This window comes from Capra hircus, chromosome 13, assembly GCF_001704415.2.
Source record: "Capra hircus breed San Clemente chromosome 13, ASM170441v1, whole genome shotgun sequence".
In the NCBI taxonomy this organism is placed as follows: Eukaryota; Metazoa; Chordata; class Mammalia; order Artiodactyla; family Bovidae; genus Capra; species Capra hircus.
The window spans coordinates 47,738,071-47,755,756 of NC_030820.1; the positions used below are offsets into that span (position 1 = coordinate 47,738,071).

Sequence of the window (17,686 nt, forward strand, 5' to 3'; positions counted from 1 at the left end):
CACATATGTGAAATCTAACAAAACCAATTCAAGAGTTAGATTGTTGGTTCCTAGAGGTGGGAGGTGGGATGGGGAATGGGTGAAGGTGGTCAAATGGTACAAGAAAGTTCATGATGACTACAGTTAATAATACTGTATATTGGAAAGTAGCTAAGACACTAAAAGTTCTTACCTCACATGTACACAAAGATAACTGTATGACATGGCAGATGTATTCACTAACCTCACTGTAATTATCTCTCAATACATAGGAGTCTCAAATTGTTGCATGGTATACCTTAAACAATGTTATACCTCAGTTATATCTCAAGACTGGAGAAAAGATAATGGAAAAAAAAGGAGGGCAGGATTTAGAGACTGTCAGAAGACAAGGAGGCATGGATAAGGAAACTGCAAGCCCAGAAACCCAAGTATTGCTGGCACCCTGCCATCCCTCCCCACCCCCCACCCCCACCCAGGTGGAGAGGGGAGGAATGGAACAGTTTTCCCTTAGTCTCCAGAAGGAACCAACCTTGTTGATGCCTTGACTGTGGACTTCTGGCCTAACCTGTAAGAGAATAAACTTAAGTTGTTTGACACAACCAAGTTTGTGGTAGTCTGTTACGGCTGCTACAGGAAACTTACATAAATGATAATGTAGAAAACTGAAATCTAGAACTATGACCCAATTTTAATTTAATAAAATCACTTTCCTTCCCAAGTTTGTATAGAAGTAAAATAAGAGAAAGTTTGATGCAATTTGAGCAGAGAAGTGCTTTGGCATTTAGCTAGAGCCTTGAGGGTTTCCTTTTGTTCATTTTTTCTCTCAGAAAAGTTCTTGAACATGCTTCCTTCAAAAAGCAGTTCATGGTTCCTCTACCCAGCTGGTCTTAAGTGAAATGCATTAACCGAGTTTGAAAGGACAGCCTTCCCCCTGCCTGTGTTTCACAGATGTTCTGAGAAGACTGCAGTTTAAAGCTAGAAGTACACATGCTGCCATACCCTGAAATGAACAGAAGGCTTCAGGGAGCATAACTGGTTCTCAGGTTAAGAATCCACTGGCAGGGGTCCGGGGGGAGGGGGAGTATTGGGAGAGGGGCGGTCAGGGTGTGTGGAACAGGGAGCCCGGGAGAGAATCCGCTGGAGTCGATCTCTAGCCGGAGAGCCTTAGCCAGAGTTTGACCTTGAGGGAACTTTACGGAAATGACTTGAAGATGTCGCTTCCAACAGGACAGTAGTGGCTGGATGCTGAGGGACACAGGGTGCCCAGCATGGTGACCCATAACTTTTGTGGGAACACAGAGAAGAAGCAAGAAGGGAAGGCAGAGGTTCCGGGGCTGAGGATCCCAGCTCGACCAGTGCCACGGATGTGCCCAAGGAGCGCAAGCCTTGAGGAAGCAATAGGCAGACGGGTCTTTCCAGACCCCAGGACCGCCTTCTCCACGCTGGTGGTGGATGCTCAGTGAACACCTGCCTGTCAGAGCGGGGCTGTGGGCACAGGGACGAAGGCGGGGTTGCGGTAGGCCAGCAGCTGCGTGTGGCAGGGCGGGGTGCGTGGCGTCCGGCCCCGGCGGCAGAGACCGGTGGCCAGCAGCGCTGTACTGACTAGCAGCAGGCCGCCAGCGGAGCCCAGCCCCGCTGTGACAAGCACCGGGTTATGCCCGGTGGTGAAGGCGATGCACGCCCCGCGCCGGCTCAGCCCCGCGCCATTGGCCGCCAGGACGCACACCCGGTAGGCGGTGGCTGGTAATAGCCCGTGCAGGGCGTGCTGGCGCGCGGTGGCACATACGTCCCCCACCACCGACTGGTTCCCTGGCCAGCCCTCCGGTGCGTAGCGGATTTGGTAGGCGCGCACCACTGAGTTGGGGGCGCACCAGCGCACGAGTGCCGACGTGTCGGTGGTCTCTGCCACCGCCTGCAGCTTGGGAGGGTCTGGCAGGGTGTCTTCTCCGCTGAGGCCGGGGCACCGGCACCGCCAGCGTCGCTGAAGCTCTGCGCACGGTGTCTGGAGGTGCCTGCAGGGGTGGTAATCGCAGGGTACATCCCAGGTTGGCGCCCCTACCTCCTCCTTTCCACTCTCCTCTTCCTCCTCCTCCCTGGAGTCATCCTGCGGCAGGACAGGAATCCCGCGCTCGGAAGGAGGCGGGTGGGGAGCCTGCGGGGTGGCTCGTGTCTCCCAGGCGGGCTGGGGCAGGCTTACTGAGTCCTGGGAGGCAGGGGAGAGACCAGGGTGTCTGCTGGCCCATGGGATGGAGGCCGCTGAGATATTAGGCTCCAGGATAAGCCCGGTAGCATATTCTTGCTGCTCTGTCCAGGCCGTGCTCACAGCCTTAGGTGGGTCGCCAGAGTTGCTGGAACCTGTTGGAGAGACAGTAGTGGAGGGAGTGGCCCCATCCTTGGTAATGCTGTGCCGCAGCCCGGCGGCGGCTCCTGTCGGGGAATCCACAGGGAGGGAGGGAAACTTGGTGACGCTCTGTTGGCCTCCCGCATGTGTGGAGAGTGTTGTGCTCTGCAAGGTGGAGGAACCCTGAGCAGATGGCGTGTGGGTGGAGATGACCGAGGAGGGTGGGTTGGAATCAAGGAGGGTGGTGTTTTGATCTGAATGGCACACACTTGGCAGCTGGGACAGCAAAAGAGGCGCTGAGAAGGTGCCACTGGATCCTGCAGCTGGTTTGCACACAATGTCTGCTGCCCTAGAGAAGAGGTCAGTCAGTTAGAGGGGCTGCTTCTGTGCTGGGCTTTGAGTGCTTAGGGCAGATAATCCCTCTCCCAAGCCTTGTTTAACACATCTGCCAGATACCACATGGTACACACTCAACATGGGTCACCTCAGTGACCTTCAAGGAGGCTCCCCTTGTAAGTCCCATTGGACAGAGAAGGAAATGGGAATTCAGAAAGAGGAACTAACCGCCCAAGATAGCATGACTAGCAAATGCAGAGCCTAAACCCAGGGTGAGCATGGTAAAGGGCAGTCCAGATGCTCTAAGTGTGGTCTGTCATTTTATTCTCACCTCTCTGCTTCCTGGTGGTGAGTATTAGTAACAACACTCATACTAGCTAAAATTTTTTTGAGTACTTTGTTACATGCTAGGGACAATTGCTAACACTTTTATGTAGAACCCAATTTAATCTCCACTACCTCATGAGATGGCGATGGTTTTTCCAGTGGTCATGTATGGATGTGAGAGTTGGACAGTGAAGAAGGCTGAGTGCCGAAGAATTGATGCCTTTGAACTGTGGTGTTGGAGAGGACTCCTGAGAGTCCCTTGGACTGCAAGGAGATCCAACCAGTCTATTCTGAAGGAGATCAGCCCTGGGATTTCTTTGGAAGGAATGATGCTAAAGCTGAAACTCTAGTACTTTGGCCACCTCATGCGAAGAGTTGACTCATTGGAAAAAACTCTGATGCTGGGAGGGATTGGGGGCAGGAGGAGAAGGGGACGGCAGAGGATGAGATGGCTGGATGGCATCACTGACTCGATGGACGTGAGTCTGAGTGAACTCCGGGAGTTGATGATGGACAGGGAGGCCTGGTGTGCTACGATTCATGAGGTCGCAAAGAGTTGGACATGACTGAGTGACTGAACCGACTGACTGACTAACTGACCTCATGAGATAGGCACTATTATACCCATTTTACAGATGAGGAGGTAGAGGCACAAAGAGATTAAGTAACAGCCAAAATCAATAGTAGTAAGTGGTGTGAAGAGCTTGAACTCTCAACCTTTTCATTCACTGCAAAGAGACTGGTGCTATAGGCAAGATGAAGGGGTGAGGGGTGGCAGACTGAGCCCCACTTGATATTCAGGCTTCTGTCCCATGAGAGCTCTATAAGCCCACTGACACTGGACTGAATGCTACAGAAAGCCAGGCTCTGTGCTGGGAACTCAGTGGAACACAGTTTTGTGTCTTTTTTTTTTTTTTTGCCACACATGGGATCTTAGTTCCCCAACAAGGGATGGAACTGGGGTCCCCTGCATTGGAAGCAGCAGAGTCTTAATGACCAGATAGCCAGGGAAGTCCCAAGAGCAGAATTTTGGAAGACAGTAGATCCTGCCTCCTCCACCCAGTGGCTTCATGAATCTAAGCAAGTACCTTCCTCTTTTTGCCCCAGTTTGCTTGTTTGTAAAATGAGCAATGATAACTCCACTTTAGGAGAAAGAGTTAGCTGTTTACATAGCCCAGTTTGTTTTCCTAGTGGGCACACAGCTACACTACATTTCCCGGGCACACAGCTACACTACATTTCCCAGCCACCAATGCAGTAGGCATGACCTGTTAAGTTAATCTGACCAATGGGATGTAGATGAAAGTGATGGCCTGGCCCTTTAAAGCCTCCTGAGTGGGCTCCTCCAGCTCTTTGCTCCTCAAGCTTGCTGGGATGGAGGCAGAGCCTTCATCTCCTGGGTCCCTGACTGTGACTACAGGGGGAAGAGTTGCCCCACCTAGCACTGCCAACCTGCCCAGCATTGTTACATGAGCAGGATACAAACTGTGAGAACTTCAGGCCCAGAGATTTGATCCTCACCCCTCAGTCATCTGCTTTTTAAACGTGTTACCTGCTTAGGACAATTCTCTTTGCATCCATGAGGAGCCAGGACAACTCACAACTGCAAGTGAGAGGGTTGCCGAAAAGGTTGATGGACAGAACCTGGGAGGAATGCAAGTTCCAAGGATGGAAGGTACTCAAGTTGCAGCTGAAATACACAAAAATTAATTAACGCAGGCTTGTACAATTAGGTCAACACTAAACCCAGAGAGCCACAGTAGCGTCATGGGAAGACCATTCTGTTAGGGGCTAGTTTGCTTTGAGAAAACTATTAACAGATTAACTTTGGACTTTTTAAAAAATCTGTGGCGATACCAACATGGAAAACTATTCTGTTAGGGGCTAGTTTGCTTTGAGAAAACTATTAACAGATTAACTTTGGATTTTTTTTTTTAATCTGTGGCGATACCAACATAACCTAGTCAGTATCACCTCTCATAACAAATGGAGACAATTCTCCCTGCTGGCTATATAAAAAAGAGTCTGTGATTATAAAAGAACTTATAAATGTAGATCTCTACATAAAAGTATGATATTGTTATTATAGACTAATGAAGAAAGTGCAGAAATTTTTTAAAAATTTTTTAATTGAAGGATAATTGCTTTACGGTATTTTGTTGTTTTCTGTCAAACATCAACAAGAGTCAGCCATAGGTATCCATATGTTCTTAATGAGAACACTCTGTATACTACTGCAGTTGGACTATAGCTGATGGCATTCCACACCAGTCCTTTGGAAGATGCCTCACTGAAGTGTATCAGTTAGCTCTTACTAGCTTAACTTAAAACAATACATGTTTATTCTTTTTCATGATTCTATGGGTTGACTCAGTGGTTCTCATGGTCTGGGCCGGCTCACCTGGGCTGGAAAAATCCAGGATTGCCTCACCTATATGGAGTCTCCACTGGTTTGCCAGGGCTTCTCTGCCTGTGTCTTTCATCACCCAGAGGCTTGTGCACATGTTGGTGTGCCAGTCTTACCAGCAAGAGAGGGTGAGCCCCAGTTTCCTTAACTACTTTCAAGTCTCTGCTTACCTCACATTTGCTAATGTCCCTTTGGCCTAAACATGTCGCAGGGCTATGCCCAGCTTTAAGAGGTGGAGAAGAGTCTCTACTTCATAGTGGGAACAGCTGCAAAGTCACATCTGCAAAGGGCTATGTATACAGGGATGAGGGGAGGAATTACTGGGGCCATATTTGCCAACAATATACCACACCTAGCAATGGCAGGCTCCCTCCTGGTTTTTTGCTCTTTCTGCCCAAAGTGTTTGGCCTCAACCGTCTCAACTCCTAGAGCCTCCCAGCCTCTTGTACACATTCTAGTTACAATCAGAATCGTGAGCAACAGGAACTGCACTGTATCCACAGGCCTCTTCTAACCGAAGACTAGCTTTTGTCCATCTACCTGGGAACCTTCTTCTATTGCTCTGGGGGAGATGCAGATGTTCTGGGCAAGGAAGGACCCACCACCCAGATCTGCTCTAACACTCCTAGCTGGTGGGCACCTGACAGTTGTCCCCTGTGGAGCACTGAACATATGTGTGTGCCATTATATTGAAACTTAAGTGGAACCCACATATATGTGTATGTATGTTGCTGCTGCTGCTGCTAAGTCGCGTCAGTCGTGTCCTGCTCTGTGCGACCGCATAGACGGCAGCCTACCAGGCTCCGCCATCCCTGGGATTCTGCAGGCAAGAACACTGAAGTGGGTTGCCATTTCCTTCTCCAATGCATGAAAGTGAAAAGTGAAAGTGAAGTTGTTCAGTCATGTCCAACCAGTGACCCCATGGACTGCAGCCTACCAGGCTCCTCTGCCCATGGGATTTTCCAGGCAAGAGTACTGGAGTGGGTTGCCATTGCCGCCTTCTGTGTATGCATGAGTGCATGCTAAGTCACTTCAGTTGTGTCTGACTCTTTGCAAACCTATAGACTCCCCACCAGTCTCCTCTGTCTGTGGGATTCTCTAGGCAAGAACACTGAAGTGGATTGCCAGGCCCTTCTCCAGGGTAGCTTCTGGACTCAGGGATTAAACTCACATCTTTTACATCTCTTGCATTGACAAGTGGGTTCTTTACTTCTAGCACCACCTGGGAAGCCCCATATATTTGTGTGTATGAATGTATGTATGTGTATATATATATACACATATATACACACACACACATATATATGCAAATGCTTGCTTTTAGCAGGTTTCACAGAGCTAGAGTGGAATCTTAGAAGGGAGTTTACTTAACACTTAATTTTGCAAAGGAATTTTTTTTTTTTTTGCCTGAAGTGGGAGAAGAAAAGATCACCATATTTTGGGGTAAGTGGCTCAGAGGTTAAAGCATCTGCCTGCAATGCAGGAGACCTGGGTTTGATCCCTGGGTCGGGAAAATCCCCTGGAGAAGGAAATGGCAACCCACTCCAGTATTCTTGCCTGGAGAATCCCATGGACGGTGGAGCCTGGTGGGCTACAGCCCACGGGGTCGTGAAGAGTCAGACACAACTAAGAGATTTAACTAACTAACTAACATTACTTAGGAGAAGGAAATGTTAACCTATTTCAATATTCTTTCCTGGAAAATCCCATGGACAGAGAAGCCTGGTTGAATTACAGTCCAGAGGATTGCAAAGAATTGGACACAACTGAGTGACTGAACACACACAACACTGCTTAGTATTTCAGATAATAACATTATCTGATTGATATCATTATGTCAGATCATGAGGTAGGTAATATTTCACTCACTTATTTTTTATTTATTTATTGTTTTTGGCCAAACCGGCAACTTATGGGATTTTAGTTTCCTGACCAGGGACTCAACCTGGGCCCCTGGGAGTGAAACTGCCGAGTAACTACTAGAATTTCCAATATTTCATTCATTTTTATAGATAAGGAAAAGGAGTCTTTTCCTTCTCTGGTGGCCCTTTCTGCCACACATTGCAACTTGCACATGATAAAGACATGTTGCATTCCCATCACATGCCAAGGATGGGAGAACCTGCTTCACGTCCTGAGGTGTGTCCGCGTCTGGGTATTCTCTGCATCTGAACTGACAGAACCTTAACATGGAAAAAGTTTCTATTTATCTTCTAAATAATCCGTTTTCTTTTTTTGCTGAAATATTGCCAAAGGCCTCTCCCTCCCGCATGTAGCATTGTCAGAGGGGACGGTGAAAGACATTGGCTGTGCCAGTTTGGCAGAGAAGCCAGGAGGGTGCTACCCCGTCTCCAGAGAGTGCTGGCTGTGCCAAGGAACCAACATGTTGCCAGCATCTATCACAGATAATGTCCCAGGGGAGGCTTTGGGTGAGATAAGGAGAGTCAAGAGCAAGGCGGGCTTGAGAAAAAGGGAAGAGGGTGCCACAGGGGAGATGACAGGGGAGATGAGCTTCAGAGGCTTGAGAACTCCCAGAGAGGAAGTGGCTCCTTCCCCAGATGGAGCACGGGGTTGGGGGCGGGGTTGGTCGTGCAGTGGAGTCCAGGGATGAGCCAGCCAAAGAGTTGAGCCAACCATGGAAGAGTTTTCATTTGTCTTAAAACTCAATCAGATTATAATTTAGACAGATCTCCTGGCTGAATATGGTGACTCAATTACAGGGGTTCTCAACCAGAGGTCCTTGGAGACAGGGTATATGAACTTGGATAGAGCTCTCTTTCACAAATCTCTAACTGAAATTCACCATTTGTTTCAGTGACGAATGAAGGCAACAAACCACAGGTGAATCACCAACAAAACACATATTTTGAAATCACTTTTCAGTAGTTTTCTGTCATTTATGATCATCAAAGGGCTTCCCTGATATCTCAGTTAGTAAAGAATCTTCCTGCAATGCAGGAGTTCCTGGTTAGATCCCTGGGTTGGGAAGATTCCCCAGAGAAGGGAAAGGCTACCTACTCCAGTATTCTGGCTTGGAGAATTCCATGGACTGTATAGTTCATGGGGTCACAAACAGTAGGACACAACTAAGTGACTTTCACTTTAATCACTTAATGCATGAACTCCTCATTGCCAAATTCAGACTTAAATTGAAGAAAATAGGGAAAAACACTAGACCATTCAGTTATGACCTAAATCAAATCCCTTACAATTATACAGTGGAAGTGATAAACAGATTCAAGGGATTAGATTTGATAGAGTGCCTGAAGAACTATGGACAGAGGTTCATGACATTGTACAGGAGGCAGTGATCAAGACCACTCCCAAGAAAAAGAAATGCAAAAAGGCAGAAAGGTTGTCTGAGGAGGCCTTACAAATAGCTGAGAAGAGAAGTTAAAGGTAAAGGAGAAAAGGAAAGATATACTCATTTGAATGCAGAGTTCCAAAGAATAGCAAAGAGATATAAGAAAGCCTTCCTCAGTGATCAATGCAAAGAAATAGAGGAAACCAATAGAATGGGAAAGACTAGAGATCTCTTCAAGACATTTAGAGATACCAAGGGAATATTTCATGCAAAGATGGGCACAATAAAGGACAGAAATGGTATGGACCTAACAGAAGCAGAAGATATTAAGAAGAGGTGGCAACAACACACAGAAGAACTATACAAAAAAAATCTTCATGACCCAGATAACCACAATGGTGTGATTACTCACCTAGAGCCAGACCTCCTGGAATGTGAAGTCCAGTGGGCCTTAGGAAGCATCACTACAAACAAAGCTAGTGGAGGCGATGGAACGCCAGTTGAGCTATTTAAAATCCTAAAAGATGATGCTGGTAAAGTATAGTACTCAATATGTCAGCAAATTTGGAAAACTCAGCAGTGGCCACAGCACTGGAAAAGGTCTGTTTTTATTCCAATCCCAAAGAAAGGCAAACCCAAAGAATGTTCAAAGTACCTCACAATTGCCCTCATCTCACACACTAGCAAAGTAATGCTGAAAATTCTCCAAGCCAGGCTTCAACAGTATGTGAACCATGAACTTCCAGATATTCAAGCTAGATTCAGAAAAGGAAGAGGAACCAGAGATCAAATTGCCAACATCCATTGGATCATAGAAAAAGCAAGAGAGTTCCAGAAAAACATCTACTTCTGCTATATTGACTATGCCAAAGTTATTGCATGGATCACAACAAACTATGGAAAATTCTTAAAGAGATGAGAATACCAGACCACCTGACCTGCTTCTTGAGAAATCTGTATGCTGGTCAAGAAGCAACAGTTAGAACTGAACATTGGAACAACAGACTGGTTCAAATAGGGAGAGGAATATGTCAAGGCTGTATATTGTCACCCTGCTTATTTAACTTACATACAGATTACATCATGCAAAATGCTGGGCTGGATGAAGCACAAGCTGGAATCAAGATTGCCAGGAGAAATATCAATAACCTCAGATATGCAGATGACACCACCCTTATGGCAGAAAGTGAAGAACTGAAGAGCCTCTTGATGAAAGTGAAAGAGGAGGATGAAAAAGTTGGCTTAAAACTCAACATTCAGAAAACTAAGATCATGGCATCTGGTCCCATCATTTCATGGCAAATAGATGGGGAAATAGTGGCAGACTTTATTTTGGGGGGCTCCAAAATCACTGCAGATGGTGAATGCAGCCACGGAATTAAAAGAAGCTTGCTCCTTGGAAGAAAAGCTATGACCAACCTAGACAGCATATTAAAAAGCAGAGACATTACTTTGCCAACAAAGGTCCATCTAGTCAAAGCTATGGTTTTCCCAATAGTCACGTATGGATGTAAGAGTTGGACTATAAAGGAAGCTGAGTGCCGAAGATGTGATGATTTTGAACTGCGGTGTTGGGGGAGACTCTTGAGAGTCCCTTGGACTGCAAGGAGATCCAACCAGTCCATCCTAAAGGAAATCAGTCCCAAATAATCCAGAAGGACTGATGCTGAAGCTGAAATTCCAATACTTTGGCCACCTGATGCAAAGAACTGACTCATTGGAACAAACCTTGATGCTGGGAAAGATTGAAGGTGGAAGGAGAAGGGGACAACAGAGGATGAGATGGTTGGATAGCATCACCGACTCGATGGACATGAGTTTGAGTAAGCCCCAGGAGCTGGTGATGGACAGGGAAGCCTGGCGTACTGCAGTCCATGGGGTCACAAAGAGTCGGTCACGACTGAGTGACTGAGCTGAACCTAATGATCATCAAAATTGTTGAAGTTATTGGACCTCTTGCTGGATTTTTTAAATTTAAGGAGTAGCTGCAGGACTGGAAAAGGTCAGTTTAAATTCCAATCCCAAAGAAGGGCAAAGCCAAAGAATGTGCAAATTACCTCACAATTGCACTCATATTGCATGCTAGCAAGGTTATGCTCAAAATCCTTCAAGCTAGGCTTCAACAGTACATGAACCCAGAACTTCCAGATATACAAGCAGTATTTAGAAAAGGCAGAGGAATCAGAGAGCAAATTGCCAACATCCGTTGGATCATAGAAAAAGCAAGTGAATTCCAGGAAAAGATGTACTTCTTCTTCATTGACTATGCTAAAGCCTGTGACTGTAGATCACAACAAACTGTGGAAAATTCTTAAAGATATGGAAATATCAGACCACCTTACCTGTCTCCTAAGAAATTTGTATGCAGATCAAGAAGCAATAGTTAGAATGGACTGGAACAATTAACTGTTTCAAATTGGGAAAGGAGTACGTCAAGGCTGTATATTGTCACTTTGATTATTTAATTTATATGTAGATTACATCATGAGAAATGCCAGCCTGAATGAAGCTCAAGCCAGAATCAAGATTGCCAGGAGAAATATCAATAACCTCAGATATGCAGATGACACCACCCTTATGGAAGAAAGCGTAGAGGAACTGAAGGGTCTCTTGATAAAGGTGAAAGAGGAGAGTGAAAAAGTTGGCTTAAAACTCAACATTCAAAAAATGAAGATCATAGCATCTGGTCCTATCACTTCAAACAGATGGCAAATAGATGGGGAAAGTGTGGAAACAGGGAGAGACTCTATTTTACTGGGCTCCAAAATCACTGCAGATGGTGACTCCAGCCATGAAGTTAAAAGATGCTTGCTCCTTGGAAGAAAAACTATGACAAACCTAGACAGTGTACTAAAAAACAGAGACATCATTTTGCCGACAAAGTTCAGCATAGTCACAGCTATGGTTTTCTCAGTAGTCACGTATGGATGTGAGAGTTGGACCAAAAAGAAGGTTGAGCACCCAGAAATTGATGTTTTCGAACTGTGGTGCTGTAGAAGACTCTTGAGAGCCCCTTGGCAGCAGGAAGATAAAACCAGTCAATCCTAAAGGAAAGAAATCAACCCTGAATTGCTGAAACTTGAGCTCCAATCCTTTGGCCACCTGATGCAAAGAGCCAACTCATTGGAAAAGACCCTGATGCTTGGAAAGATTGAAGGCAGGAGAAAGGGGCCACAGAGGATGAGATGGCTGGATAGCATCTCTGACTCAATGAACATAAGTTTGAGCAAACTCTGGGAAATAGTAAAGGACAGGGAAACCATGGGGTCTGTAAGAGTTGGACATGACTGAGCGACTGAACAACAACAACAACAACAGCAACAACAATAAAATAGAGACGCACACCACACATACATAGTCCTGAAACACACACTTAAAAATATTTTGATAACTATAATTGGTTTCTTTGTTGCTCACTCACTCATATCCAACTCTTTTCGACCCCATGGACTGAAGCACACCAGGCTTCCCTGTCCTTCACCATCTCTTGGAGCTTGCTCAAACTCATGTTCATGGAGTCAGTGAAAAGTGTTAGTCAGTCAAGTCCAACTCTTTGTGACCTCATGGACTATTGCCCATCAGGCTCCTCTGTCTATGGGATTCTCCAGGCAGCAATACTGGAGTAGATTGTCATTCCCTTCTCCAGGGGATCTTTCCAATCCGGGGATCAAACTCAAGTCTCCTGCACTGTAGGCAGATTGTTTATCACCTGAGCCAGGGAACCTCTCTGAATCAGTGATGCCATACAACCATCTCATCCTCTGTCATCCCCTTCTCCTCCTGTACTCCATCTTTCCCACCAGTAGGGTCTTTTCTAATAAGTTGGCTCTTTACATCAGGTGGCCAAAGCATTGAAGCATCAGCTTCAGCATCAGCCCTTTAAATGAATATTCAGGATTGGTTTCCTCTAGGATTAACTGGTTTGATCTCCTTGCTGTCCAAGGGACTCTCAAAAGTCTTCTCCAACACCACAGTTGAAAAGCATCAATTCTTTGGCATGCAGCCTTCTTTATGGTCCAACTCTCACTTCCATACATGACTACTGGAAAAACCGTAATTTTGACTATGCAGACCTTTCCAGCAAAGTAAATGCCTCTGCTTTTTAATACACTTGCCTAGGTTTGTCACAGCTTTTCTTCCAAGGAACATCTTTTAATTTCACGACTGTACTCACCATCTGCAGTGATTTTTGAGCCTCAAAAAGTAAAATCTATTACTGTTTCCACATTTTCCCCATCTATTTGCCATGAAGTGATGGGACTGGATATTAGGTATATGAGAATGTACTTCTGAGAAAGGCCCACAGGCTTCAGCTACTGCCACAGAAGTCCATGGCACGAGAGTGTTTAAGACTCCCTGCACTAACCTGTGTACTCCTGAAGGTCATGGGTTAGAAGTCTTTTGGTTAGCTGGGTAGGGAATGATGAGAACTTGACCTCAAACTACCCTGCAGGGCGGGTGGGAAGGGCTGATCACAGAGCCATTGGGAATGGAGACCAGGCTGGACCTGGTGACCAGGGAGCCAACCTTCAGAGCTGTCTGCACCTACACTGACTCTTCATCCCACTTCATTCTGGCTCCATTGAGAATGAACATCACCAACACCCCACATTTTGTCAAATCCTATGGCACTGGAAAAGTGGGTGGAAACAGTGCCAGAGGAAGCATGTAGGATGAGTAATGACATGCAGAAAAGTTTTAAGAAGAGGAAATAGTCAAGGGCCTTAAGAAGGCCTATCCAGAAAACCTGGAGAAGCACCAGAGCAGTATCCTAAGGATGAGAAGAGAGAGTGTCAAGAGGGAGGAAGGACTCAAGAAGGGGCTTAGAGGATAGAGAAGTGTCCACTGGACATAGCAGCTGAAATGCCACTGGTTCAATTCAACCATGAAGCTGAAGTGGGTGGTCAGACTGCAGCAAACTGAGAAGTGTAGGGATAAGAGGAAGCAGCCCTCACTTCTGATCCAGGGATGCCTGCTTTTCTAGGAGTCTCAGTTGCCTTTCTCCACCTGGGGAGTTTAGACTCACCTTTGAAGATATGGAGCAATTATGGTTTTCTTCCAGCCTGCTGAAGCTGATCACTGACCCTACTTGCCTTATGACATCACTGACCCTACTTGCCTTATGACATGGTACGTGGCATGTGCCTCTGTTACTGATCCCAATATATCATGACAATTGACAGATGTCTTCTCCCTACAGAACTGTGCACTCCCTGGAAGCAGAGGCCATGCTCTCATCATCACCATCACCATCTCATGGCCGTCAACACCATCACTGCTACTGGTGTCTTCCCTGCTATCCCCATCAGCATCATCACTGCCATCACTTCATGCTTTCTCAACTACCTCTGTGCTGAGGATGCTCATTTAGGAATCTCCAGCCCAGAGTTCCCATGAGCTCTAGGCTCATGTATCTAGGTATGTCCTAGATGCTGAAAAACCTGTGAGACATCCAGTGGAGATGCCCAGTAGTGATTACACAAACCTCCTGTTCTGTGCCAGGCACTGTTCTAGATACATATCAAAGCAGTTCCTCTCACAACAATGCAGTAGGGGAGGATCAGATCATTATTCCCATTTTACAGATGAGGAAACTGAGCCGCAAAAGCATAGGTTAACTTGCCCTAACTCACATAGCTAGGAAGTGGTGAGTGGAGTCAGGATTGAGCCCAAGCAGTTTGGTTCCACATCTGATAAACAATGCTTCATCAGTCTGAAACTCAAAAGAGGAGTCTAAGCCAGAGATGATATCTTTCCCATCCATATCATCACCACCATCATCATCATCACCATGACCATCCTGTCACCATTCATAACCACCACCACCACCACCTTCATGAGACACCATTATCCCACCATCACTGTCAACATAATCTCACCATCATCACAACCACCATGATCTTCACTAATGTTGCAGAGCACACAATGTGCCAGGCACTGAGCTAAGTGCTCTGTGTGTTCTATCTCCTTTCCCCTCATGATAAGCCCCAAAGTGAGTCCTCTGGAGCTAGTCAAGAAAAAAGAGAAGGCAACATTAAGAGTGATGGCAGGGCAATGGTGCTTGCCTCCCAGGGCCTAGCTGTGGGCTCCCAGGAAAGGGGGTGGCTTGAGATCATCTTCAAAGGTATGCTGCCCTTCCTGCTAGAAGTCAGGATAGTAGTTGCTCTTGGGAAGGAGGGTGGATATGGTGAGACTCGGGATAACCCCTGGCCCAGAGGGAACCACCCCTGGCTCCCAGTGCAAGTAGGAGCTGCTCAAGCCCTGGAAGGGGCTGCTGATTTGCATAAACACATGGGGAAGCAGGTGGATAGAGAAATAGAGAGGACCCTGATGCCCTCTTCACACTGCAAATTTCTCATCCTGGCCTTGAAGGAAACTTGACATGTGTGAGAGTCTGAAGTTTTAACATTACTGTGGACAGCACTGAGTTGGTTGGTTTTTAGGCCAGAAGGACTCTCTGGGATGTGCTTACCATATCCTCCAAAGCATAAGGAGGAACAAGACCCCAACAAGGACTTGAAAGAGCAATGGGAGGAAAAGGAAGGTCTAGTTTATTCTATAAAATAGTTATGACTATTCAATTTAGTGTAATGGACAAAAATCAGTCATGTGTTTCAGAAACACTTACTTCTGGAAATGAAGGACCCGTAGGTGAGGCGTGTCTTGAAAGATATATGTATGGACAGAAGTAAGTGCTGGTGAATCTTGACAATCCAGATGCTGCAGGTCAGGGGTCATCTTGAAAATGTCCCCCTCTAGACTCCTCAGCCTTGGCATCTTCCTCAGGTAGAGGGATGTGAGCTGTGGCAGGTTTCTGATCCATCCCAACCGAACTGAAATACAGATGGGACACTGCCCACTATCCTGGAAGGCATGAACCCATAAGGCTGGTACAGCATTAAGGAAACAATGAGTGTGACAGGTGAGTGGTCAAGGTCATTGCTGAGCATGGGGACAGTGGGCAGCTTCAGGAATCTCAGAAGCATGGGCCACTTCAGCTGGAAGGGCCTTCAGAGAAGACCAGTCCTTCCCTTTCCAGCCCCAGACAGCTGAGGTCCCAGAGGATGGTGACTGGCTAAAGGCCACACAACAAGGAAGGAACAAGGCTGAGCTTGACTCTAGGACACTGTCTCCAAGTACGCTGTTGTCCCACCCTCTTGTTAAACCCCACACAGAAGCCCCAGGCTTCAGTGTGATGGCTACCAGGAGCAGGGGAAATCTTTGAGGAATGTAAGGAAGGAGGCTCAGAGGAGGAGTAGGGCAGGAGGAGGCTGGGAAATCTCATTTCATCGCTCTCCTAGTAAATGGAGAACAACCCCCTTCTCTGCTTCCCTTCTTGCTTTTTGTTCTCTTGGTGGTGGTGGAACAGGTGATTATCAACATGTGAAGCGTTTTTAAACAATGAAACCAACCTAGTAAATCAGAGTCAGAATACCCAAGTACAGGAGAATAGGTATTCCCACCTCTCTTCTGTGTCTTGTTTGAAGGATTTAACATTCACAGAAAGAATTTTAGCCAACTAAGTATTAATAGAAATCAATGAAAGCATCCTCTGAACATCAGGTGCTTCATGTTAAAATGTTTGATACCAGGTTTGCCCATTCATCAGCCCCAAAGCACTGCGTCCACTCCCCATTCTCCATTCTGCTGGGGAGCAGAACAGAGGTTAAACCTGTGGGCTCCGGACCCAGAACGCCACAGTTCAGACGTGGAGGCACCGCTAAGGAGCTGGGAGTCTGCAGGCCAGCATTCTCCTTTCTGTGCCCTGGTTTCCTCACAGGCAGAGCAGAGGTGATAGCCCCAGCTCTTGGGACTCAAGGAGTGCAGACCAGTGAGGCGCTTCGAACAGGGTGCCCTAGGCTCAGGGAATCTCTGGGGTCTCTTTGAGCCTTCCTGCAAGAAGACGCCCGGGGGGCAGCGCCCCTCGAGGAAGTTCACAGCCCTCCCTCCCGGGATCGTCCACCCCGCAGGCTTAGACACTCGGCGCCGGCACTCACCGCGGGGGAGGAATGTGCCACTGAGATCCAGCACCCGGAGGGCGGCCAGGGGCGCGCCGCCCACCCCCGCGAAGGTAGCGTCGGCGATGTCCTCGTGGTCACCGCGGCCCAGCTCGGTGTAGGACAGGTTGAGCAGGCGCAGCTCGGGGAAACAGGCGAAGGCCCCGGGCTGCAGAGCCCGCAGCGGGTTCCCGGCCAGCGCCAGCGCGCGGAGACCCGGCAGCGCGGGCCCGGTGCACGGCGGCAGGGTGGCCAGCAGGTTGTAGCTGAGGTCGAGGGAGTGCAGCCCCGCGGGCGCTCCGGGGCCCCAGCGCAGCGCAGCGATGCGGTTGTGGCGCAGTGTCAGCACCTGTAACTGCGGCAGGTGGCCCAACTCCGGAGCGCTCAAGGCGCGCAGCAGGTTGTGGCTGCCGTCGAGGCTGCGCAGCGCGCGGGGCAGGCAGCCGGGCAGGCGCTCTAGGCCACGGTTCACGAAAGTCAGGGTCGTGACCCCCGCGACTGGGAGCCACTCGCAGGGCGAGACCGTGGAGTTACCGGCCCCGCTCCCCCAGGGGCCCTGTTGAGTGAGCCGGAAAACAAGGGTGTTCTGGAGCGGCCCCGCGCGGCTGGGTCGCGGCGCTATCGTGAAAGGCAGCAGCAGCAGCAGGGCCCACCACATGGCGGGTGTCTGGAGAGAACAGCGGGACAGCTCATTAAATGCAGCGGAAACCCCGAAAGAAGGGGCAAATGTTCCCACCTCGCTGCCCCTTTCCCAGGAGAACCTAGCCCTGGATGTTCCCTGCAGGACGGGGGTTGATCCCTGCGTCTTGGCCCCTGCCTGCTTCCCCATCATTTCCTGCAGGTACGCTGGGGCACCTCCTGCCCTTCCTTCCCCAATCTTTCCCCTTCCCTCTAATTAACTCAAGGGTTACCACCCATAGGGAATCTTTTGCTGAAGGCCTCCCTCATCTGTCTGTGAACCCAGAAAGTTCCCTTTGCTTGTCTTCATCCCA

At 47.9% G+C, this 17,686-nt stretch overlaps 1 protein-coding gene across 1 annotated transcript; it reads right to left on the minus strand.

Moving 5' to 3' along the window:
* On the minus strand, positions 1,457-17,352 carry LRRN4 (leucine rich repeat neuronal 4). Its single transcript, XM_018056859.1, has 4 exons — positions 16,695-17,352; positions 15,326-15,530; positions 4,539-4,676; positions 1,457-2,672 (listed from the first exon to the last, which is right to left on the minus strand). The coding sequence occupies exons 1-4, from the start codon at positions 17,350-17,352 to the stop codon at positions 1,457-1,459; spliced, it is 2,217 nt and encodes a 738-aa protein (XP_017912348.1).

Excerpts from the sequence above, each read along its gene's own strand:
- LRRN4 (XM_018056859.1), bottom strand. The coding sequence starts at position 17,352 with ATGTGGTGGGCCCTGCTGCTGCTGCTGCCTTTCACGATAGCGCCGCGA. Across the intron at positions 15,531-16,694 it reads TGGCACATTCCTCCCCCGCG|TTCGGTTGGGATGGATCAGA; the intron begins GTGAGTGCCGGC and ends TCTGTATTTCAG. Across the intron at positions 4,677-15,325 it reads CGGGTCCTTCATTTCCAGAA|CTGCAACTTGAGTACCTTCC; the intron begins GTAAGTGTTTCT and ends TGTGTATTTCAG.